Source organism: Arvicanthis niloticus, chromosome 8 (assembly GCF_011762505.2).
Source record: "Arvicanthis niloticus isolate mArvNil1 chromosome 8, mArvNil1.pat.X, whole genome shotgun sequence".
NCBI lineage: Eukaryota > Metazoa > Chordata > Mammalia > Rodentia > Muridae > Arvicanthis > Arvicanthis niloticus.
In genome coordinates, this window is record NC_047665.1 from 73,428,810 (window position 1) to 73,455,201 (window position 26,392).

Here is a 26,392-nt window from a genome sequence, read left to right on the forward strand (position 1 = left end):
AGCTGTGTGGACCGATGGCTGAGGTGAGGTGAACTGGTACCATGAGAAGACAGCAGAAGAGGCCAGGTGAGGGAACTGGGGCTGTCCTATGCAGGAACAGGAGCTGCATTTAAACAGTGCTTAACTCTCCATGGTCTGGGGGAAGTCTTCTGGTGTCACTCTTTATTATACATGTCAAAGATAGCTAGATATTGATGATAAAATTGTCTTCTGGACAGTCAATTAAACATGCCACTAAAATTCTTAAGTAAAATAGTATGTCTGCTTTTTCTCCTGAATCCATTCTCTCCTGTCCCTCCCTTCCTCCTTCTCTTCCTTCCTCCCTTTCTTACCTTTGTCCCTCCCCTCCTTCCCCTCCCTCCCTCCTTCCCGGCTCCCTTCCCTCCCTTTCTTACCTCTGTCCTTCCCCCCTTTTTCCTTCCTTCTGCTGTCAGCTGCCACAAACACCAAAGGTATCCAACTCTCTAACAGGTAAAATAAACCAGAATATAGCCCTTCTAAAGGAATCCCTCTCCTTTAAAATATTTTATTAAGTCTAATTCATCTGTAGGCCTAATATGTAATAAATGTAATAAAATTTATCTTGGAACAGGAAGGAGGCACCATGACTGGCTGTAAGGCAGGTTTGCACTTCTGCAAGCCTCTCCTGCGTATGCAGCCTCTCTTTCTCCGTCTCCCCCCCACACACACACACACTCAGAACACGTACACACCCTACCTATAACTGCATAAAGAATGGGCCGTACAAGCTTTGAAGGGCAAGCAGGATGTGCACTGCAGCAAAGTAAGAGATCGACTCTAAATTGGAAAGGGTTAGTGTTTCTCATTTCAATTTCTTTGGATTGTTTCACTAATTCTCATCGCTGGGCTTAAGACTTTTCAAACATTCTTTGGCCCTGGGAGGGGAGTTGTATAACCATAAAACTTGAGAATCCTGGCCCTGGAATAAATGTTCCTTTAAAACCCCAAGGACAGAAAATTGAACACAGCTGTTAAAAAAAAAAAAAAAAAAAAAAAGCAAGCAGAGCCCTGGTTCCAGGCATCCTGACCAACTTTCTCAGGGCAATTGGGAGACAGGGTGCTGCTTCAGGGAAGAGCCAGCACTTCCTCAGAGCTGTGCTCTTGCTGGGCGGGGTGCAGAGTGCTCTCCAATACTTGATTGTGCTCTGCACAGGCTGCCGTCCTCCCTTCAGAGGGTTGGGGTTTCTGGGTCATTTTGCTAGACAACTTGAGTCCACAGAATTTGCAGTCCCTAGTAAAATACCTTCAGGGCCTAAAGGCAAGCACCCAGGGTCAGAGGAACCTAAACACTTCCCCCTGATCCTGTGGCCATGGAGCTCTGCCCAACAGGAAAAGTCTTCTGAGTGTGGTCCTGAGAAAAAGAACCTCCCCCAGCCCCACCCCCAGCCCAAGTAGGAAAACTAAGATGTTGATTGTGCTGTGTGCCTGTTGGGTCCCTCTGTCCGGGGGGGTGGTTCTCAGGGAGTGGTCCCCATGGGCCCTAACCTTGAGGTGGCCTGGCATTAGTCACTTCTCTCTATGTCAGACCATGTAACTATGATTTGTACTTCTTCCTTTACAAGATTAGATTACTGTAATTTTCATATCCTGGATGGCCCACTAGGGATTTCAATTAATACTCTTTGGTACAGGAAGTGGTCTCCTGTTTCTGAGGAGAAACAAGTATACTTGCCTGCTTGGCCTTGGTCTGAACACATTAGGCAGCCCCCCCCCCCCCCAGATCCTACTTTCAGGACTTACCACATCATAGCTGTCCACGAAGGTCACTGTGCCTCTGTAAGTATGGTCCCCATGAGGTGGATTTGCTTAAGCTGTGCCAAGCCTATAGGATAAGAATGCATGGCAAAAGCCAGGGAGCTTCATGTTGACATCAGACTGTTGAATGAGAGAGTTCTTCCCCAACCAGGCGCTTTGGAAGGAGGCAGACTGATTTAGGCATGTAGGATTGTCTGCCCAGAGCCAGCATGGGGTATGAAAGGGCACCCCAAGGGGCAAATCTGCCTTTAAATACTGATAGTTTTTCTATGCAACATATTTATATGTGGTTCTCTCTCTCTCTCTCTCTCTCTCTCTCTCTCTCTCTCTCTCTCTCTCTCTCTTTGCTCGTGCATGTGCTTGAATTCGTGGTGTGTGTGTGTGTGTGTGTGTGTGTGTGTATTTTCCTCAGTCACTCTCTACTTTAGTTTTTGAAATATAGACTCTTACTGAAACTGGAGCTTACCAATTATGCCAGACTGACTGGCCAATAAGCCCAGCGGTACTTCTGTCTCTGCCTCTGTAGTTATGGGGTTACAAGCTATGCCTGGCTTTATTTGGGCACTGGAAAATCAAACCCAAGTTCTCAGGCAGTTTACTAACTATGGCATCTCCCCAGCCCTAGGATGCACACTATTGTAGTCTTTAAGCAACCATTTATTGGGCCTATCTGCTAGGCACTGTTCTAGATCCTGGAGACAAACAACAGGCCACAAGTGGACAGATATGTCTGACCTCACATAGGTTATGCTTCATGAGCCTGTGTCTCAGTGGGGTCATGAACAGATGCATGGATAAGAGGGCATCCTAGGGAGGAGCTCAGGAGGAACTGTGGTCATGCAAATCCATTTATCTTTCTTCCCACACAATGGGCCTTTCTCTTCTACTACAATATGGACCCTGTTGGTTTTCAGCCAATCCTCTGTTCTTTGTGTATAGTCAAGAATAATTCACTTGGTGTCAGGAGGACTCTGCTGGTAACTTCAGACCTTTGAAGGGATGGTCTGCTATACCAGGTCCTTGGGAGAGGGACCATTACTATATGATTTCTATACTGTAGAGAGTCCAGTGCTGTAGAATGACTATACAGTGGTGACTCCAGTTATGATATAGAATGGTTGTGCAGTAAAAAGTCCAGCCCTGTAGAATGACTATCTCATGGAAGGCCCCAAGCTGTGGCATTACTGTATCACAGTGAGTACAGCTTCCTAGAATGGCTTTACAGTAGAGTCCAGCTCTGCAGAATGGATAAACTGGGGAGGATTCAGTACTGTAGGATTACTGTCTTATGGAGTATCCAGTATTGTAGGATTACTGTCTTATGGAGTATCCAGTACTGTAGGATTATTGTCCTATGGAGGATCCAGTACTGTAGGATTACTGTCCTATGGAGGATCCAGTACTGTAGGATTACTGTCCTATGGAGGATCCAGTACTGTAGGATTACTGTCTTATGGAGTATCCAGTACTGTAGGATTACTGTCCTATGGAGGATCCAGTATTGTAGGATTACTGTCCTATGGAGGATCCAGTACTGTGGGATTACTGTTCTATAGAATACTCAGTACTGTAGGATTATTGTAAAATAGAGGGTCAGCACATTAGATTACACTATCATAGAAAATTGAGCACTGCAGAATTTCTGTATTACAGAATGTCCACTGCTGTAAACTGATTGTACTGTGGACTGTCCAGAATTGTAGGATGACTGTTTAATGTAGGGTCTAGCATTATAGGATGATTATGTCTTCAATGGTCCAAGGATGTAGAATGACTATATCGTGGAGTATCTAGCAATTTAGAACGAATGTATCATGAAGGGTCCACTCAGGAAAATGAACGTACTGTGCAGGATCCCGCTTTTGTAGAATGATTGTAGAGTTGAGAATTCAGGACTGTGGAATGACTATGTTGTGGAGAGTTCAGATTTGTAGAGTGATGATACTGTGGAGGGTCCAAATATATATAATAACAGCATTGCTGCAGGCTCTGCACTGCAGAATGACTGCGCAGTGGAGGGTCCAGCACTGTAGAATGACTGGACAGTGCAGAGTTCAGCACTGTTAGCCATGCGGGTCCAGCACTATAGAATAGTAGTACCGTGCAAGGTCCAGTGTTCTAGCGTTACTGTACTGAAGAATGCACAGCGTTATAGATGATGTACCATGGAGAGTCCAGTTCTTTAAATTAACTGGGCTGTGGAAAGTCCATCTCTGTAGAACAACGGTACTGAAGAAGGCCTCCTTCTATAGAATGGCTGTACTGTGTATGGTCCAGTACTGTGAAGGGCTCACTGCTGTAAGATCACTGTACTCTATACCATAGAATGCCTATATTATAAAGGATCCATTGCTATAGGATAAGTGTAATGTGCAGTGTCCAGCGCCTTAGGATGACTGAACCTTGGAGTGTCCACCTCTGTATTGCCAATGGTCCAGCAGTGTAGAATGACTACGCTGTGCATGGTTCAGTGCTAGAATGACTTTACTGTTCAGGATCCAGCACTGTAAGATGACCGTACCATGTGGCAATTAGCACTGTAGATCTGTTATACTGTATATGTATATGAAACTTTTGTACTGTGGAGTGTCTATCACTTTATGATGCTTGTACTTTAGAGTGTCCAGTACTGTAGAATGCCTGAACTGTGGAGAATTCAGAGCTGCAGGTGTAGAGGATGGTACTATGATATAGAATCACTGTGCCATTGTATGTAAAGTGTTGTGCAATGACTTTTGTGTGCAGGGTTGCTTGTTATAAAATTATTAGAGCATTGAATGTCCAGTGTTACTGAAGGACTCTAGCATGTACGATCCAATGTTAGGAGTGTTCAGTGCGGTTGGGTGACTACCATGCAGGATTGAGTGTTACAGAATGAACGTACTGAGCAATGTGCAGTGCTGGAGAATCAGAGTGACGTAGATTGTCCAGTGCTATAGAATGACTGTACTGTGGAGAGTCCAGCAATGTGGAATGACTGTGCCATGCATGGTCCAGCTGTAGAATGGTGGGAGCAGTGCTGTAGAATTACTGTACTAGACTGTCAAGTGCTGTGGAATCATTACACCATTGAGGGTACTTAGCCATACTGTTGGTTGCCCTCATTATAGGCTTATTGGGCTCTTGAGTTGCTATGATGCACCTATCACTTGATCTGAACAGGGTAAGGCTAGGATCCTCTCAGGTTATAGCTGGGTGGTGCACATCTCTGAGAACATGCTCCTCAAAGGCCACCTCAGTCCCCCTGTATCCAGTGTACATAAGGCTTCTGGTATTCTGGGGGGTCTTAGTTAGCATTTTACTGCTGCGAACAGACACCATGATCAAGGCAACTCTTACAAGGTCAAGATTTAATTGGGGCTGGCTTACAGGTTCAAAGGTTCAGTCCATTGTCATCAAGGTGGAGCATGGCATTGTCCAGGCAGGCATGGTGCAGGAGGAGCTGAGTGTTCTACATTCTCATCTGAAGGCTGCTAGGCAGCTAGGATGAGGGGTTTGTTTGGTTGTTTGGTTGGTTGGTTGGTTGGTTGGTTTTTCGAGATAGGGTTTCTCTGTATAACCTTGGCTGTCCTGGAAGTCACTCTGTAGACCAGGCTGGCCTCGAACTCAGAAATCCGCCTGCCTCTGCCTCCCAAGTGCTGGGATTAAAGGCGTGCGCCACCACTGCCCGGCTTAGGATGAGGGTCTTAAAGCCCACATCCACAGTGACACACCTACTCCAACAGGACCACACCCTCTAATAGTGCCACTTCCTGGGCCGAGCATATACAAACCATCACACTGGGAAACAGCACAAGTGTTTCCCCCTTTCTGGCAGTCCTTGGGAGGAACATAGATTTGTGATGCTCTTCACTCAGTGACGGGTCATTTCTTGCTGGTGTGTACGCCTAGCAAAAGAAATCATGGCCGTGCTGTGCCTGGTGATGTTGGTAGCTGTGTATCAGGAGGAGGCCTGATAGATCTTTGCTAGTGCAGGAACTCCTCACTCATTTGGATATGTCCGTCAGCTTTGCCTCCCTTGAGAAGAGTCTCTGGGATTCTGCCATACCATGTCCACTGCTCCAGAAAGACAGAAAGTCCCTATTTTTAGGTATCTAACAGCCTAACTGGAGCATGTCACACTTCGTACATCTCTGGTTACTTGCAGGACTCTTACTCTGGTGTCCAGGAATGTGAGGTTGGGTCCAGCTGAAAGCCAGGCTGTGTCCCTGGAGTCTGGGCCAGGCTCACCCCTGGCAAAGTCCTGTTTCATTTTGATGTGAGGCCAGCACTGTCTGGGTTGAGCCTGTGGCACAGCCATTGCTCTGTAGCGCCACTTGGGAGAATCAGCTGCGTCATTTATCCAACCCACTGACTTACAAATGACCCTGGAGCTCAAAAGGTCTTCATCTGCAGCCAGTTAAGTTTGCCAGAAGCTTTCAGAAAGAGCATAGACAGATAGACTCTGCAGACTGCCTGAATGACTGACAGAGCGAGGGATTAACTGGAAACCATTATTACTGAAGACATTTGTCTTGTAAATACAGCTACTCACAAGCTGAGTGACTGTGGTGTAGGTGGCTACAGAGTTAGACCCACACTGATGCATGGATGTAGGTGCTAGGAGACCATGCATGTCCCTGTTAGAACCCTAAGCTCTTTGGAAAAAAAATGAATGAATCCAGGTCTTGTCCTGACGCAGCAGAAACCAGGATGCTACATAGGTCCTGGCTGTATAGCCTTTCATCTTCTGGAGATGAGGATCCTTAAAGAGATCTCCAGTATCTGCTGAAGTTCATTGCTGTTAGGAAGCAGAACTTTTAGAGTCTTGTGAAGGCAGAAGCCTTAGAGGATTGTGGCCTTGTTTTCCTGTCCTGGCCAGGCTCTGATGTCACCGTTATTTTAGAACAAGAAGGGACATAATGAGACCAAGGCTGCTACCCAGAATCACTTGGGCAGCCCTACCTAGTTGGTTTCTGAATTATGCACTGGTTGATGATCCTGAAAAAAAGCAGAAAATCTTGTAGCTGCAGTAAGACCTCTAGAGACTTGGAAATGTGCTATCCCCAGGACTCAGAGAAAGAAGCTGGATTAAGCAGCATTCAGCTAAAATGTCAGTGATGAGAAAGGGGAACCAAGAGCATCCCTAGGTTCACTGGCCAGTCAGCTGAGTCTGTCGGCAGTCCCAGATCCCAGTTAAAAAACCAAGCTAGATAACAGGACCACATAAAGGATGACACCCAGGGTTGACTTCTGGCCACCCCACACATGTGCACACACAAACATACACTTCCACACACGTATTAAACAAAAGAAAGCAAAGAAAAGGAGCAGAGAGGGCAGGAGAAAGGGAAGGAGGTGAGAAGGAAGGAAGGAAGGAAGGAAGGAAGGAAGGAAGGAAGGAAGGAAGGAAGGAAGGAATCAAGGAAGGAATCAATGAATCAATGAGTCTACCCACAAGTGCTTTTGATACTGATGTCAGAGTTTCGTGTTGCAAGCATTTATTATGTGAATAGAGTGTGCTGGACAATACCTGAGACATTCCTTCTAGCACTCTAAGGACAGACACGTTCTCAGCCTGTAATGAGATCACCTCTAGGCTAAGTGTAATTTCTCAAGTATTTATAAGACTATTATTAGACCTTTTCTTTAGACAATTTAATGTGGAAGCTTGGCAAGCAAGGTGATGAATAGCCATTACCCACCCGTCCAATAGCTGCAGCTCCTCACGGGTCCACTCCGAAACCCAAAGCTAAGAGGGAAGCCGGGAAAGCTCTTGAAGGCCAGTCTGGAAGAGCAGGCTGGATGGTGTGAGTGGTGGCTATGGGGAAGAAAAGAGCTTAGGAGGCGCCTGTAACCGTCCTGACGTGACTCTGAGGAAATAGACAAGAAGCCCAAGGCCACACAGCAAGATTCTGCACTTGGGGTGGACCTGACTCCTGATTTGGGTGACCAAGATGCAGGGTTGAAGTGTGGTCACTTGAGAAAACAGGATTAATTTCCACAATCAGAGCAGATGTGTGTGACATTGTTTGTCTTGAGTTTCCTGTTCCTGGGTGACATCCTGGGAGGCTGGACAGATGGCTCAAGGGCTAAAGGGCTTGTTGAATGAGTGTGAGAATACAAGCTGGTCTCCAGCACCCATATGAACAGCAAGCCACATTCACCTGTAACTAATGCAATATTAATTATCTGGTGGTTGCTACGCCCCTCACACCTTTAATATCTTGTAGGGGTCTGCCCCACTTTTGTTCGTGTAATCCCCAAGTAAAGACACAGAAACACTGTGAATTTACACACAGACTGCAAACCAAGATTGGGCGAGTTCTGAGCTATTCTAACCTATATCCAAACCGCAGGACCCGTGTTACCTGTAGTTTGAGTTGCTCGTCTGGCTTGCTCTGTTCCAAGTGTGTCCTCAGGACCACGTGCTCATCATCCATCGGCCTCTTGGCAGCCTCTCTCCTCCATTGTCTTCCTTCCTTCTTGTGGTCTCTCAAGACCCCTCACTAGATTCCACGTCCCACCTTCTTTTCCTCTCTGCCCAGCCATTAGCCCCAGCTGTTTATTGACCAATCAGGGACTACTGGGGAGCATTCTTTACAGTCCTTAAGTTAGTGCAGTGCCCCAAGATCACATTGCAGTCTGGACCAGGGCACGGAACTCAGCTTCTGAATACACAATGCACAAGAGTAACCCCGAAGTGCAACCCTAGGATTGGGGGTAAAGACAAGAGGATTGCTAGAGTTTCCTAGACAAACAAACAAATAAACAAACAAAATCAGTAAGCTTTAGGTTCAGTGAGAGATGCTGCCTCAAGGAAATAAAGTAGAGAATGATAAGGGAAGCCACTTGAAATCCTTCTCTGACCTCTGTGTGTGCTCATGGGTGCAGACAAGCAGCATACATACATACATACATACATACATACATACATACATACATACGCACACAGATATGTACATAGACATAGAGTAAACAAAATAAAAAAGAATTAATACAAAGTGGTCATGTCTCTTCAGCCAATGTCTCCCACCCAGTAGGACTGTCATATTCGGGTATTATGTCTCTTCAGACAGTGTCCCCCAATAGGAATGTCATATAAAGAGATGCTATCTCATCACCCAGTGTCCCAGTGGGAACATCTTGCAAATTATAGAACTGGATTGCAGCCAGGATACTGCCACTGGTGCAATCAGTAGATAAATGGAGAGTCATGTAATGACGATTCCCCCTAGTTCTCTCTGTAGCCTGCTCACATCTTTACCCTGTGGTCCTCACTGCCTGCTCACCGCATCCTTAAGCTGTGGTCCTCACTGCCTGCTTACCCATCCTTAACCTGTGGTCCTCACTGCCTGCTTACCCATCCTTAACCTGTGGCCCTCACTGCCTGCTTACCGCATCCTTAACCTATGGTCCTCACTGCCTGCTCACCGCATCCTTAAGCTGTGGTCCTCACTGCCTGCTCTCTGTTTATACAATGGTATCACTGTGGAACATCATGCAAATGAGATTATACATTAACAGTCTGAGATTAGCTTTCTTTTGCTCAGCTTGGTTCCTGGAATATTTTTCCAGGTCAATACATGTGCCAATAATTGTTTATTTTATACTCTTTAGTAGTATTTGTTGGTCTGGATATACCACAATTGAGATTTTATTTTTAATTGTTTGTTGCTGTCCAGCTGCTCTATGCTGGGCATGTTTGCTGTGGGCCTATTACTGAGTTGCTTATCCTGCACCAGTGTCTAGTTTGCCTTTCTGGTGCTGTATTAAACATCGTGACCCAAGGTAACTCGGGAAGGAAATGTTTTACTTGGCATACACTTCCAGGTCACAGTCTAACACTGGGGGAAGTTATTTCAAAAACTGAAGCAGAAACTGGGGAGGAAGGTGACCAACTGGCCTGCTCCCTCCGGCTAGCACTCAGTCAGCTTTCTTACATACAGTTAGTCAGAGTAGCACTGGGGTAGCACGGGCCACTGTGGACTGGGACCTTCCACATCAACCAATGAACAAGACAGTTTCCCACCAACACAGTCACAACCAGTCAGATCTGAATTGAGACTCCCTCTTCCCAAGTGACTCTTGCTTATATTGAGCTGACCATAGAACTATCCAGGACAACCGTGGATCTGTGTATATGAAGACCTGTCTTTTCATCAGTATCTCGAGATCTTGATGGCCTATGCAACTGCACGTCCTTAACATGGGACGGACTGATTCTTCCATATTTTTCCTTTTTTATGATTTTTTAAGCAAATTTTAAAATAAGCTCAAAATTCTTTTGTATTTTTTTATAAGAATTGTATGATGCTTACAGATCAGTGTGGTATTGATATCTTCATTATGCTGACTTCCCTAATCCATGAACATAATTCATGTCTACTGATACACTGAAATCATCTTGGATGTTTTTCATCAATGTTTTGTGTTTTATCACTGGCTTATATCTCAATATTTTACCTCTTTGGAATGATGGTAAGATGTATTTTACTTTTCTAATGTTCATTCTTGATATAAAGTCAGTATCATAGAATGCATTTTCCTTAGCAACGGTGATCCTTACATTATCCCATGACAGATTAGAATCTATAATAAAATGGATAGGCAGATTATTTATCTACTTATTTTTGACAGGGTTTCTCTGTGTAGTCCTGGCTGTCTTAGAACTCACTCTGTAGACCAGGCTGGTCTTGAACTCAGAGATCTGCCTGCCTCTGTCTCCTGAGTTCTGGGATCAAAGGTGTGTGCCACGAAGCCGAGCTTGATATTCAGTTATTCAGTAATAATCATTATTGTTAAAGTGCTAGTGATCAAGAATAGCACGTGAGAAATGGTTACTGATCAAAGACACTAGAAATACCTGAGTATAGTAAAAAAAAGAGTTCTCAGCACTAATTTTGACTCACTTGAGTTTTACATATTTTATGACATTTTGTGGGATTCTGGGTCTGGGTAGCATTTTCTCTGTTAGCCTAAAACTTGAGGATGTTGTTGAAATTGATTGTATGACTAGAATTCATTGGAATCTAGATAATGAAAGTCAGAAAAAATAGAGAAGAGACTGGGTACTCAGCCTGCCTGACTCCAGATCCCATCAGTTAGACTGTGGGGCCATGAGCGGCAGCACAGGCTCGTGGCAGCCGGGTGTCTACCCACACATTGGATCTTCTTTTAGGAAAACAAATCTGTTGTGGCAGCAGTGATCCAACATTCTTTTCCCATTTTCCTCATAGTTGACACATTCTTTTCAGAAATTTTTATTTATTTTGACTCTGCTTGGCTGCAGAACAAGTTTAAATCTACTCGTCTAAATACGTAAAGCAAGGTGGATATATTTGTGTATATCTCCAATCCCAGCACGCAGGAGCCTGAAGCAGGAAGTTTGTGAGTTTAAGTCAGTCTGGGTTGCATAGTGAGTTCTTGGCTAGCCTTGGCTACCTAGAAAGAGCCTGTCTCAAAATCACAACAAACAAACAAACAAAATCCAAAACAGTCAGAGTTGGGAGATAGCTCAGTGAAGAAGAGCACTTGCCATGCAAGCCAGAGGAGCGCAGAATCCTCAGTGTTTAATGTGAAAATGTGGCTTTTGTGGGTGCTTTAGCCTCCATGTTGAGGGGATGGAGACAGGAGGATCCAGCGAGTTCAGTAGACAGGCAACCAGTCTGAAATAGAATAAGCTTAAGGTTTAGTGAGAGAATCCACCTGCCTCATGGCAGAAGGTCCAGAGCTATAGAGAAAGGCACCCGAAGTCCTCCACTGGCCTCAAATGTAGGCAAATGGACATACCTGTGTATACACACTTACACTCCACACACACAATGTCAGAAGGGACTGAACAGGATAGAATAAACCTAAAGATAAGGGAAACACTAAATGGGTGAGAGAACCTAAGATGCAGATTGGAATTCAAATGGAATGCCAAGTTGTGCTGGAAACTTCTGTGTAATTGTCATTTGGAAGTGGATTAAAAATTGGCTTGATAAACTGTTTTAACCCTTGAACAAAGCAGTCTGAAGCCAGTGCCACCTCTCCAGAGTATCTGCTGTCTGGTTTTTAAATCAGCGCATAAAAACTGTACATATTTGTAGGGCTGTGGTGTTTTGATCCATGGATGGAGTCGCAGTGTTTAGCTATTCCATCCCCACAGTGTCCTGTTCTCATGGCTTTAGCATCCTTTCACTCAGCATCCTCATCTTTCACCTGAGAAGGCTTGTTTCTTAGGGTTCCATATTGTCCTGCGGGGTTAATTAGTGGCAGGGATTCTGACCCTTATTGTCAGCCCTCCACACTCCTGGCTGCTGCAGCTGGTGGTCTGGGAATGTGACACCCAGAGGCATACCAGCCGGAGGCCCACACAGCACACAGCTTTGCTCTCGGCCCAAGACTTGAGCTTCGAGATTTACATGGAAGCTATTTCAGACAATTAAGACTCACCCTTATCCTTGCAACAGCAGGGATGCTTGCCCTGGTAAGTACTTTTGTAAACGGTGTTGCAATATTTAGTTTCGGTGTTTAAAAAGTGCAAGTGGCCATTTAAGAAGTGGTTGCAATTGGTTTTTTTTTTCCTTCTCTGCTTTTAGTGGTTAAGGACTGTCTGGTATTGAGTCTTGTTGACTGGGAGGATAAACCTGGGTTGTAAGCAAAATGTTCACGTAGCTTTACAAAGTACTTCTAACAATGCCGTTTTCTACTGATGGGGCAGTTTGTACAGGCTGGTGCTACCGTGTGTGCTGCGTCACTGTGTACTGGTGTGTCCGTGTCTTTTCTTTGTGTGGTGTTTAGGATCTGGGTTTTATCATGGCATTCTGTTCATTCTGTTAGTTTAAATTCTAGCATGGGAGGCGAGTTTGCTCATCTAACTCTGTACTGTCACCTGCTCAGCAGCCTGTTGTACCTTTTTAATTTCTCTATAAAACAACTTAGAGATAACATAGCCAATTGAGTTGCCTTCAAAGTGGCTGCTGGCCAGGCCTGTTGCAACAGCTGATGGCTCTCTCAGTGTCAGGAGCTATTTCTGCTCCATTAGCTGCTATCAGGCCATAAAAGGCTGGTCCCATGTGGAGTTGCCACATTGCCTCCGACTGTGTCCTCCACCGCAGCGTCCTCAGGTTTCATGTGGATTTACCCAGTAATGGATGACTCCGCCAAGACCAGACTGGGCAAGCGCAGCCTCGAAGACACCAGGGGCCTGGGGACTTCAAAAAGAAGACTCTTTTTATTAATATTTTGGTGTTCTTCCTTCAGAGAAACTCTTGGGATGTAACCCTCACCTATTTCCCGAATCTGGCATCTCAGCGCCCTCTGGAAAGCACCGTTCTAAATATACCCTGCTGTGAATCACCCCACCGATAGAGGCTGTTGCCCTGTTTGTTGACCACTGATCTTGTGCAGCGCTACTGATCTAACTTGGGAAATTTTGCTTTTTGTTTAGTCTTTAGAGATAGTATTCATCGAAGTGACTCTGCTCAAGAATACCCAAGGCTGAATTAGAGGGCATAACTGGGTTTTGGTTTTGTTTTGTTTTTTTCTTATTAGATAGAATAATAAGGAATTGTAGTGTGTTCTCAGCCCCTCTCACTTAGAGGAACAAGGATTACACAGAAATCTGAAGTAAGTGAAAAAATCTTTCTATGTATCTAAATGCAGCTGTGTATTTGGAAGAAGCTCTCTGTGAGCGTGCTTCCTGGGGAGTTGTTGATTCAAAGCTTCCCAGTTTCCTGCCAGTACATGCAAGTTACTGCAATTACCCCTTGGCTACCCTGGGGTGTAGTTTAGGGGTTTGGAAAGATTGGATTTTCTTACAAACAAAGGGACCTACTTTATAACACAGGGAGGTTTGTTACTGACAATTCGCTTAATGTAACTTAGTAAGTCCTATCTACAATTTAGCACTTGAATTTAGAATTAAAGGATTTTTCTGATACAGGATATCACTTTATTTTACATCTGTCTGTCTGTCTGTCATCTATCTATCTATCTATCTATCTACCTATCTATTAATCTATCTACCTACATACTATCTACCTACTTACCTATCATCTATCTATTTATCATGTCTATTTGTCTGTCTGTCTGTCTGTCTGTCTGTCTGTCTGTCTACCTGTATACTATCTACCTCTTATCTATTATCTGCCTGTCTACTCTGTCATTCATTGTGGTGCTGAGTATCAAACCCCAGGGCTTCCAGCATGTTCAGCATGTATTCTTCCACAGGGCTACACCCCAGTCCTAATTTGTGTTTTTAATTCATGTGGAACTGCAGATGCCTGCGTCTTATGTGTGCCCGCTCTTTGCTTTCAGGCCAGTGCTGCTCAGATTCTGTAAGTCTGACATCTAGAACCGCTTTGTTCCAGAATCTTAAAAACCTCTCACATGAGGCCCTAAGTTTTACACTGTAGCTCATTTTAAGAGTTTCCAATAAGGGGTGTTACCATGCCTTTCTAATCCCTGGGGAGAGAGCTCTGGAGTCTGCGCTTTAAGTTGGCGGCTTGGGGCTGGAAAGCAGTGGTGAGGTGTAGCGTATAGCAGGTAGATTTGACACTTGCCACTGACAGAACAAAAAAGGTAATTATTTAGTAACGTATAACAAGAAGAAGTCTGCATAGCCATTATTATTTATCAAATAGCTATAGTAAGGGACTGGGGAGCCTACTGTGCTTCTCCACTGGAAGTTGTGTCACTGGCAAAATAGATTTCTACTCTACATACCCACTGCTGATGTGCGAGGGACTCCATTGGAAAGGGTCAGTGCTCAATTTGCATGCTGTATGTAGATGCATAGAGGGTTTCTACAGCCAAGTGGTATCCCTGGCTGAGAAGAACTGTGGTATGGATTGTGAACATACAACACACACACACACACCCTGCAGTGGTGGCAAGGGTCAGGGTGGGGCTTCCCCTATGGATGAGCCAGGAGAGCTCTCAGACAAGCCTAGCAATTGAGTGTCCTGCTAGAAATAGGGCCTCATGTCACCCTCTGAAGGTGAGTGGCTATGACATAGGTGCCGAAGAGAGGTGGTTTTGTGACTGACATTGTTCCTTCTATGGGACAAGATGATGAGTGTCAGCTAACCCCCAGAGAGAAGCTTTTAATAGATCAGTTGAGCATAATCTTTACAGTTTAGTAAAGTTTGGACCCTCTGTGGACATCCTCCTGTCATCCAAAAGATACTTGTTTATCTTTGCCTGTACTTCTGAGACATCTGAAAGATGAGTTGTAGTCCCTAATGCATACCTTTGAGAATACCTGGGGACATTAAGTGCTCTACAGCAGAAGACTTGCAGGCACAGCAAAGCCTTTGGGTTTTGTGAGGATGCCCTGGGAGCTGCCACAGGCAGGGTCACCGGCCATGGGCAGTTAGCCAGTGGAAACCACCTCCATTGTTGGAACCTGGCTTGATGAACAGGAAGTCATGTCCCCAGGGTCTGGCTGTCTAGACTCTTTAGGATGACCCTTGTGTTAAAGCACAAGGGTAGGGAGTGTCTTGCCAGGCTGATAAATATCTCTCCATCTAGAATGTCCTGGAATTTCCAGGCATCTTTGCTCGTTCCCCAGGCCTCTGGGTCTGTCTGTGATGTGACCAGCCACCTCGTTGCCAGTCTTGTCTCCAACCTGTGCTTTGCTGTTAGTGGGCTCCCTTTTCTTCCGGCGCCTCCTGCATGTGTCCAATCTAATGTCAGAATGTTCTTTGTAAACGAACTCTTACATGCCATTCCTCACAAGTGCATTTGCCATGTTCCTCGATGCCCTATGCCCCATCCGTGCCCCTCAGCCTCTCCCTCAGGATCCTCCCAGGCCTTTGCTGATGTCCTCTTCAAAATGCTCTGTGAGCCTGCCTGGAAGATGATATCACATGACATGAGCCAGAGTGTCCTCTTACTGTCTGTCTCTGGCTCCAAAGACCTTGACACTAGCTTCTTGTAGGCTCTTGGTGCTCTACTCAAGGGAGGTGGGGTACCCAACAGTCACTGGGTCTCAGTACCCTTGATCTTATCTTACCCAGTGGCCATTCCACAGATGTAAGTTGTTTGGATTGGACTAAGTTGTAGTAGCATGTGGCTTTGTCAAGTCATAATTTAGCTATGTTCTGTCAGAAGCTTCAGGGTATTTCTCCTGGAATATCCACTGTGGAGCCCAGTGCTCACTGTTAAATGGATGTCTTTTTCCTCAGATCTAAATATGCATGCAGAAAGATGTCTTCCTGTTACAAGTCTGACGAGATTTCTGAATGCATGCTTTTGCCAACACAGGAAACTGAGGTGCCTTTGGCAAAGACAGTCTCTTCAATGTTGGAGATGAGAAAAATCACCTGAGTCCTTGACTTGGGTACTTTTCCCTAGGGGACATTGTCTCAAATAGCACGTGCTGGGAGGAGACTTACACTGTTGACCTCCTCGGGGACTGCAGCACTTTGGTGTGATTCAGAAAAGTCTCTGCCTCTCAGAGAGCTCGCCATGGGTGGTTTCTAAAGGAAGCATGTCTTTCACTCAAAAAGTTGACCCACTAATCCCAAACAGGTTTCTAACCCAGACGGAGCTGGGTTTTATGTAAGTGCAGTGTAGACACAGTTCTGCTCTCTGCCTTAGGATCAGTAATTTTCCCTTCGCTGGTGTAGGCTTGCTCATTTCTCCAGTGTCCTGGGCATCTCACTCGGGCGGAGCACTGGACTCAGTGGTGTGAGGTACAGAAGGCTGTAGAGTGTGCCTGTCCTTGGTGACTCCATTCCCTGAAGAGATTCAGAGAAAAATGTAGTGCAGCCCCTATGCCTGTCACACTGCAAGCACCACACAGTGAAATAAACCTTCACAGGCATATGCCTTCCAGGGCTGCAGTGTGAACACTGCATGGGGGCCTTTCCCCTCATCAAGAGCTCCTGAGGCATGTTACCCTCAGTATGTCCATTCTACCAAGGAAAGACCTGAGCCTCAGACAGCCTTACCCCAGGACACAAGCCATGGGATGGGGGAGGGGTTTGGATTTGAATGCAGACCTATGTGATGTCACCTCACATCTCATAACTCCTGAATACCAGTGTGGCTTAAATTGTAATAGTAATCGCCAGCTGTCTTAGTCCATATTCTAGGTAATTTATGAGGAAGAGAACATATTTCTTACAGCTCATGTCCAAGGCTGTGTCAGGTAAGGAGCAGCATTGTTGGGGCCTCTGGCAAGGCTCAAGGCATCATGGAGCCTCATGTGGTGAAAGACCTTGTGTGCCACAGAACATGTCCTCCTGTGACAGAGCCACTCTTGGCTACCTTATTAACACATCCACACAGAGGCCTGTGTGGCCCGATTGCCTCTCAAGGGTCCTACCTACAATTACCGTTACCGTGGTCTGGAGATCCAGGCTCTGGCATATGAAGCTTGAGGGATAGACTGAATGTATGCAAGAACTATTACAATCAAAGAAAGAAGGCAGGGACGGAGGAAGGGGAGAAGATGAAGGGGTGGAGAAGAGAGAGGCCTTACAGACTGCTTTGTCCACAGAAATGAAGCTTCCTGGTGAGTTTCAGGGTAGAAGGCTTCCCAGAGACCCACTTCCTACTCCTACCAGCCCCTCCCAACTCTAATGCTGTCCTTCTGTCTGTACCTTCATGTGTCTCTCCCATTTCTCTGCCTTTGAACTTCTGTTTCCTTCCTGGCTCTGTCTCTTTGTGTGGAAAACATACTCGGGTTTCTTCCTTCTAAATAAAGCTCCCTTGGCCTCCAGCCCACGCTCCCTTCATTGGTCCCTGCCAATGACGTTCAGGACCCACTCAAACCTCCTGCTCCTCTTGTGCAGCGTTGTGAGGACCTCTGCAGCCTACCATGCCTTTCTCTGTATTCTGTGCTCCTGAGTTCTACCATGGGTCATAGCGTGCCTATCTTGTTGTGTTTCCATTTCTAAAATTTTAAACTCATAGCATGTTAAGGGCCTCTGTGTGCTATTTCTATACTTACACACACATACACACACATACAAACATATACACACACATAAACACGCACACATATACACACATATGTATGCATACATACATACAGACTCACACACATACATACACACATACATACACATACAGACATATACACACATAAATACACAAATGTACACACATACATATACACATGCACACACACATACACACACAGACTCACATACATACATACATACACACACAGACATACATACACATAGACACACACAAATAAACACATACACGCAGTCTCTCATATTCTGTTTTCTGGGCTTTTAAAATTTATTTTAATTATCTTCTGTTTCTTCGTTTGCCTGTCTGTCCTTTCCTATGGTCCACCTAGGACACCGTGCACACATTCTTATCATGCGATGCAGTCTGGGGCCTGTCCGTGTTGGATGGGAGGTGTTCATGTGTGATTCTTAGCTTCTCACTTTATGATTAAACACTGTGTTCTAGTTAGCTGTGAACTAATGTGAACATTCATAGTCTGTATACCCAACATTGATAGAATTATGCATAGAACACAGAGTCAGATTCTAAATGATCATCAGTTTTTATACATACTGCACTGTGGTGTGTGTGTGTGTGTGTGTGTGTGTATGTGTGTGTAGGAGCATATTACAAGTTTGTGTTTGTGTGTGCAGGTGCACATATGTGCACAAATGTGTAGCTTTACCATAGGTCAATGTGGAGTCCCCTTCTCAGTTGCTCTCCACCTTAAGTTTTGAGGCATAGTCACTCATTGATCCTGAAGCTCATCCCCTAGACTCCCTGGCCAGTGAACTCCAGGAATCTCCCTGTGCCCACCATCCCAGGGCAAGGCTTACAGGCTTCTGGACTTTGGTTTTCAGGCTTGTTCAGCAGGTGCTTTACTACCTGAGTCAGTTCTTCCAGCCCCATGCAGTCAACTTTCTGTGTTTTAGTTAGTCAGAGACTTCTCGTCAACTGATAGGCCTTTACTTTTGCTCTAAGCACACAGATCTGTTTGGTCACTTGAGGTCAGCTACATAGTCACCTAATAGAATGCTTGTATGTCTTCAGAGACATTAAGACTTTAGAGATTTGTCTGTTTTGAGTGAATGTCATATTCTGAAGCATTGTATGGAATTTTACTCCATCTCAGCAGAAATATAACAAACACATTTACATGTTTTTGGTTGGTTGGTTTTTGTATATGTGTTATGCACTCCACAAAGCAAAACACTCCTGCTCAAAGTGAAGAAGGAAAGCGGGGGCCTTTAAGCTTCATATATATTGAATTAAGAAGTAGCTTAACGGAAGGCATCACCTTTGAAGTTTTGTCTGCACACATTCTTGGTATTGTGTGCTGTTGAATATAAGCTAATCTTGTTCTATGAGGAGTCTGGTGGTCATGAGGTTGAGCTGTGCTTGTCCATCTTGTATCTGGCTCACACCATGAGTGGCTGCTGTTATGAAACACAAAATGGCATTTTGATTGTTTGCAGATATTGTTTCTGATTCTCAATTGTATAGATTTGTTTCTGATTCTCAATTGTATAAATTTGAGTCAGGCTAGACAAAAAGGGGGGCTTGAGGAACAGGAGGGGGTGTAGCTTAGTGGTAGAGCACTCACCTACATGAACAATACCCTGGGTTTTATACCAGCACTGCAAAAAGCATAAAAACAAACAAACAAACAAACATGAGGAAGAAAATTTAAAATTCAAAAGGCTTAGTTGTTCCGTTAAGTATATGGTTCTCCAACTTATGCTTGTAGTCTTAATTTCTACAAGACGTTCATTTTAGCCAACAAAACACAGCCGTTTGGCTTTATGGTTTCATACATTTTTATTGAATGTGATGAATTTTAAAGTTTTCTGATTAGGTTAGAAATGTGGCGCTGGCGATGAGGATGACTGAACACTGTGAGGTATGTTTTACCTACAGAGGCCAGGAGCCTTAATCTCTTCGCCTTGGAGTTTTGTTTTTATTGTGTCTAAGCAGGATCTCACTGACAAAGCTGATTTATTTAGATTCATATCAGTTCGTCCCCAGAGCCTTCTGGAGCTTTCTGGGAAGAAGATGGATTGGGGGACACACTGGAAATTGATGTGGAGACCAAGGACAGCTCACTTGGGGCTCATGGGTTTGCTTCCTGCTTTCAGCAGAGAAACCTGAAATTGGGGATGTCTGACCTCCAGGACTGCCTTGAGCCATGGCTGGGTAAAAGGAGCCAGTGTGACCTTAGTGTATTCTTTGTCCTCTGGGCCTTGGTGGCATCTTTCTGATGAAGAGGTCCTTTCCATAAATTTCTGTTCTGTAATACAGACCTTTCAGAAACTAACATATTTGATCATTCCTAGGTAGTGGTTCAAGAAGGGATGCAGGAGGAAGTGAGAAATGGCTGGAGGGAGGCTCTTGCTTGGTCTTCCTGTCCTAGGCTGTGTCTGCTTCAGGGTACCCCCATTGTTGGTCTGTTGGTGGTTACTCCCTTCCTCTCCAGCCGTATGTGTTGGTTCTCTTCCCTCTCAGATTAAACTCTTGCCATTCCTTTTGTATGCATTTAAATACTCAAATTATCCTTCCTCTAATCTGACTTCCTCTCTCTTCAGGACTGTTCTTCTTTATCCTTTTGTGAGTTACTGCTATGGCCATAGCTAACCCAGCCAGGGCAGCAGAAAAAGGCAGGGTGCTCTTCTTCCCAGCATGGATGGTGGCTCTGCTGCCTCTGCCCCTTGGGTAGCTCAGTACCTGGGGACAGTCACCATCAACCTCTACTTTCTGAGTACTAACAAGTGTGCAGGCTGGCACAGCAGGAAACAGCCAGCTGTGTTATAAGGATCTGCGCACACACCTGCCAGGCTTCTGTGGGTGGCAAGTCTGCCATGGTGTAGAACTGACCATCTGGAGCTGCAGCTTGCTTGTACCCCACGTCCCCTCCCCACCAGCCAGCCATGCCTCGGCTCTATTTCTGTGACTTGGATCCCAGAGCATTCCCTCACACACTCTCCGCACATACCTGTACCTGCTTGTCCTTTGTTCACAGCTTGCATTTTCTGTCTCCCGTAATTCTTACAGTTTACCAAGACTCTGTTTATAATATTTTTTGTTTTTTTTTAAAATTTGTTTCATGCAAGCAAGAACAAGTCAGATGGCCCTTCCTGACTTTTTAAATCTGTGTTCTCTCTGCTGCCATAAAGTTCCATCCGTAAATGCTGATTCACTGCCGAGCAAAGGTTGAAGGCGGTCTCATCTGACCAGGGTGTAATAAGTCATTAACTTTACAACTTTCTGACTTTGTCCCAGAGCTTTATTAAAAGTAGAACTAGCTTCACCTGAAGATTTTGATTGATTATTTACTTGCTGCGGTTGTGAGAATTGCATCCCTTGTGCTTAGGAGACTAGCCCTCTATTGTGGAGCACAGCCCTTAGCTCCCTCCTTTGCTTTTTACTTTAAATTGCCCAGGCTGGGGCTGTTGAAGTGGTGAAGAGAGTTAGGTACTTGCCCCCAGAACTGACTGACCTGGCTTCAGTGCCCAATCTATATGGTGAAAGAAGAGAACTGACTTCCCAAAGTTGTCCTCCGATCTCCACATTGTGTGCTGTGCCGTTCCACACCACCCCTCCTCCCATACAGAAAAAAAAAATGTAATGATTTGTTTTAATCACCAAAGATGGCCCTGAACTTACTTTTAGCTCTGGCACGTCTCAAACCTATGAACCCCACTGCCTCAGATTTCTCAAGAAAGTGCATTACAGGTATGCTGGAAGGCCATGCTGAGGATTTTGAAGTGATTTTAGAACGAGTTCTGTCCCATGAGATAAATGACTGTGTGTCAGGAGAGAGTCAGCAAGTCTAGTTTACATCTGAAATGTTGGGTCTGCAGGCTTTCTTCACATTTTTCTTTCTAAGGTAATTCTTCTGGTAACCTCTGGCACTGATTTATACAAACCGCTCCATCCCTCCCTACCTCCCTGTGCTGTGCTCCACACCATCCCTTCCTGCCTCCCTATGCTGTGCTCCAGCCTATCCCTTCCTCCCTGTGCTGTGCTCCAGCCCATCCTTCCCTGCCTCCTTAGGCTGTGCTCCACTCCATCCCTTCCTGCCTCCCTATGCTGTGCTCCACTTCATCCCCCCTGCCTCCCTATGCTGTGCTCCACTTCATCCATCCCGTCCTCCCTATACTGTGATCCACTCCATTCCTCCCTGCCCGCCTGTGTTGTGCTAGGATCACTCTTAACTTTGTACATGTTGGAAGGGCCCGTTTAGCTTATGTCTTCATGAGGTTATAAACATTTCATCATTTGCCCTTCACCAGATAATTATTTCATTAAAAGTAAATTACAATTTATTTAGGCACTCAGATGAAAGTACAAATCAGCTAGTGACTGGATGCTCTAAGATCTGAGAACAAATTTCCTTGGTATTTTAATGAGTGTTTTCTGAGCACAGTTCCATGTGTGCACCGTGTAACTGGCTGGCAGGAGAGCTCATCACATGTGATGTCTAGATGCAAGAGATCAGCTTTTTAGACAAAGGAAGATACTGTCGGGTCACCTGGAGTGGGGAAGCTGTATATCACATGACCACTGTAAGTGGTGATTTTGGAATACCCGATAGACCACAAAGCTTCCCTGTTTCCAAAGGCTCATGTAATGAATGGTGGGGGCACTGTGTTCTTATCACTCTTCCAGAAGAGACTGTGACTTGGGGCAGCTGACATCATACTCTTCTGATTATCTACACAGAAGTGAGGCCCCTGAACTGCACCTCACAACTCTTCTCAGCACACCCAACAACCTAGTCAAGGTTAAGGGCCCCGTGGGTCTGAGTTAGCCGTGTTTAGTAGAACTAATTTGTGTTGATGGTAATGACTATAATGGCTAATTGATACTGTTCTGTCATGTGATCTCTGGCCACAGGTTATTGGTACAGTTGACTGGTACTTGTACAGTTGTCCATGTCAGCCAGTTGTAATCCCAGCCATTGGGTGAGCTTAGGCAAGAAGATTATGTATTCAAGGCCAGCCTTGGCTACAGGGACTGGTATGGGCTAAGGGAAAGTTGCAGTGTGCTTTAATTCTCTGCTTGTATGAATGATAGCTTTGGGGTACCATTTGTAGGTCTATGTAATGTATGAGGCTGGGTTTGTAGAGGAAACATCTAAAATGGTGTGTTTCCAGAGGAAATTGAGGCTTGTATCAGAGGAATATTTTGAGGGATTCCCTGTCTTCCCACTGGTCCACACATGTATGTTCTCACACACGGGCAGCTGCATACAGTTTGCTAGGTTCTTGGAGGTCCCGACCACATTAAATGTTCATTCCCAGATTCTGAATTATGCATACAAAGTTCCACTCTTTAGCCTCATCACCACCAATGGTGTTTGAGGTGAAGCCTTGAAGCCAGCCTCACAGAGCAGGGCAGCATGGCGACCCGGGATGGGGGAACCTGCAGGCAGCATGGCGACCTAGGATGGGGGAACCTGCAGTCTCCACATTGTCCATACCATGTGCTTCGTCTAATTTCTTGTTTGGGCTATGAGGGAAATTGGTTGAAATGCGTTGATGACAGCCTGAGGCAGCCCTGCAAAGTACTTACTTCTTAGTCACTCAGTCCAGCTATTTGGAGGGCTGACTTGAAAAGTCTGATTTAGGTTCAGGGTGGGGAGGACACTAAGATGGGTTAGTGAGGGAAAATCTATCATTAGAAGAGATATTAATGCCATGCACAGATAGAGAGATGACAGTGTATGAAGGCCCATGAGGCCCCATGAAGGCCTTGAGGATGGTCCAGGCCCCAGCACAAGAGACAGGCAGTATGGTGGGGCTTCTGAAGAGAGGAATCAGAGCCCACATAGCAGATGTGGGGTCTCTTTTTATGCCATTCAGAGGATAGAGCAGCCTCTCAGCATAGTCCTGCAACACGTGTTCCACATGTCACCTCACAGGAGGTGGGGAAGCAGGGACAGGATGTGTGGCCACTGGTGTTCCCTTTGAAGTAAGCTCACCTTGAATCCTAGAAGTGTCTTAGCTAGTAGGCTGCCTGTTGGTCTCAGTGTGAAGGGAAGTTACTGCAAGTGTCCTGGACTGAGCAAAGCCTGGCTTCTAGCATCATGTTCATACACTGTTGTGGTCCCTAGGGGTCATGTGTCACACTGGGGATGGGTGGACTCCTTTGCTGGAGGCATCTGGCCTTTACCACCAAAGGTGGTAATGGTAGTGGTTTCCCTGCAAATGTGTACAGCTCACAAAATTGGCAGAGGTACACAGAGTCAGAAGCCCTGGTGAGAGAACATGACTCTGAGCTATTGACCTGGACAGATACAATGTGGCTCAGAGACTGCACAAGTGCAAATGATGTTGTGGCTCACACCAGTGTTAGAAACATCGGTTGCTTTCCAGGAGAGGGGAGACAGAGAGGAGGGAGGGGGAGGGAAGAGAAGAGGGAGCCAGGGAGGGAGGGAGGGAGGGAGGGAGGAAGTTTAGCTTTTACTAGTGACCTTTATTATCAATGTGAGCCCACCACCAAGAAGAACAAAACTACTGGCAAGCGTAGGAATGTCCCGTGGAGGGCTGCATAGGATCCGAAAGAGTCCAGGCTAGCTGTGCAGCCAAACTCCAAGGATTTGACCCTTGACCCCGTCCAAGGCTATGGCTCAGGGGCCATCTTTATGTCATTTGGAAGCCTGGTAGACAGCCACTTTCTGGCCCTTCGTTTTGTGTGGGAAGCAGCTGTTATTTCTTAGACTAAGCTGATGAATTGATAGGTTTTCCTTCTCTGCTCTGTTTGTGTGTGCTCTCTTGCAAGCAGCTGCTGCCTTCTTTGGGCGTTAACCTTGATGGTAGCTCCCAGACTGAGTGTTATCGCCTCTCTAGCCTCTCTCTTTACTCTTGTGTTTTGCTTTGTGGTTCCAGGGATCTAAGGAGGGCCACATACCTGCTAGACAAGGTCCCTGCCACTAAGCAACACCTTTAATCCTCAGTCTAACATGCCCCTTCCCCTTAACACACCAAGCTTTGCTGTGAGCTTGTTGCCTTGCGTGGGAGATTCCCCTCTGGCGGAAGCCTCCCATCAGTCTGGCTGCCACAGTGTTTTGGGAGCAGCCTCAAGCCGCCCTCCTTGAGAAGTGTGCAGAGTCACACAGGGCCTAGCTAAGTTCCTGCCACTGTTCTTTTCCCCTAAAATCAAAGTGGATTAGACTGCATTTCCCCAAATACAAGACTTTCCTGTTTCTTAAAAAGAAAGAATGCAGTGGACTGTTCTTCAGTACATGAAATAAGAAGGTAGGGCTAATTCCCCCTTCCTCAGTTTAACCCTTGCATGCAGAGCCCATGAGTACGGGGGGGTTTAAATGGATTAGTGACTGCGTATCACAAACACTCCAACCCAGCTGTTGAGCTGATGGGCTTTTTAAAATAACCAGTGCAGTCGACCGAGTTGCCTCTTGGCCTTATTTGGTTTGTCAAAAGAGTGGTGAATATTTAGGGACACCATAAGGAGAGTCCTCCTCTCTGTCTTCCTCCTCTTCTGTTTGTCCCTCTTTTCCCTCCTCCTCTTCCTCCTCTTCCCTCTCTTCCTCTTCTCCTTCTCTTTTCTGTTTCTCTCCCTTCCCATGTCTTCCTGTCTTTCTTGTTTTCTCATATTCTCTTTTCTTCTGCTGTCTCTTTTCCTCATGTGCATTTCGCAGGTCAAGACCTAACCACACAGCCATGGATATCTGTAAGTTCTCCTGGTTTCTGTGGATACCAAGATCATTTTTAAGATACAGATTTGTCAAAGTCTACCTTTCAGGCATGTCTTCCGTGTGGCACACTCATGAACCACAGGATAATTATAAATGTGTCCCTATACAAAACTATAAACTTACAGGAAATATTACTAATCTCTCCCCACCAGCACCACCTTTTCTTTCTTATTATTAATCTCTCCCCCCCCCCACCACCACCTTTTCTTTGTAACCTGGTTTTGTGGTTCTCAAGTGTGGACTTTGTAGATGACATTGCTGTTTTCATTAGGCTATCAAAAGGTTGGACACACCCACTAGTCTGATACCTTTTATAATAATGGTAATTCTGAAAAAGGATCAGGTAGAATTCTTAAGTGCTGAAATGTGGAATCTGATTTCTACATATCAACATGTTTTATGGAGAGAGGTTATTGTTAAAGTAATTTGGTAATCTTGTGCGTGCGTATGTGTGCACACATGCATGCAAATTTCATGTATGTGTGGATACAAATGAATACTAACCAGAGATGTTATGTACTGACATTTTTGAAATAATGTAGTTTGTTCTTGGTACTAAGAAGAAAGGACTACGTAGCATTCTAGTTTAATTTTAGTTGAGCAAAATTTAAAAATCAACCTCAGTTTCTTGGTTATTCATTAACTCAAACTTAAAATTAGCAATGTGGTAATAACTTGGCAGTTCCGAGGGAAGCCATATCGTGTTGATTGTGTGTGCACTGACTTTCTGAGGGAAACTGTATCATGTTGTGTGTGTGTGTGTGTGTGTGTGTGTGTACTCAGGCCTTTAAAAATAGATCTTGTGGTGGAGAGATGGGCTTGCTCATCTGTACTCCTGGCTGATTGCTGCAGAGGTGAACGGTGGTCCATCAGACAAGGGCTGCAAGTTCACAGCTCTCCCAAGAGTGCTGGATACCAGCTGCGGCTGCCTTCAGTTCATCTTTGGTCAAAGCTCTTTTG

At 45.3% G+C, this 26,392-nt stretch overlaps 1 protein-coding gene across 18 annotated transcripts in view; it reads left to right on the top strand.

Moving 5' to 3' along the window:
* Svil (supervillin) overlaps window positions 1-26,392 on the top strand; it is a 192,062-nt gene that overhangs the window by 61,052 nt on the left and 104,618 nt on the right. For 14 of the 18 annotated variants that reach the window (XM_076939612.1, XM_076939613.1, XM_034509872.2 and 11 more), the window contains exon 1: window positions 1-66. This exon is cut by the window's left edge. The exons of 2 other annotated variants lie outside the window; for them this stretch is intronic. In XM_076939612.1, coding sequence (XP_076795727.1) covers window positions 42-66 — 25 coding nt within the window. In that variant the 5' untranslated portion in view covers window positions 1-41. Of the gene's footprint in view, window positions 67-12,826; window positions 13,372-26,392 lie in introns of those variants that run through there. 2 more of the 18 variants (XM_034509873.2, XM_076939621.1) reach the window with 2 other exon arrangements.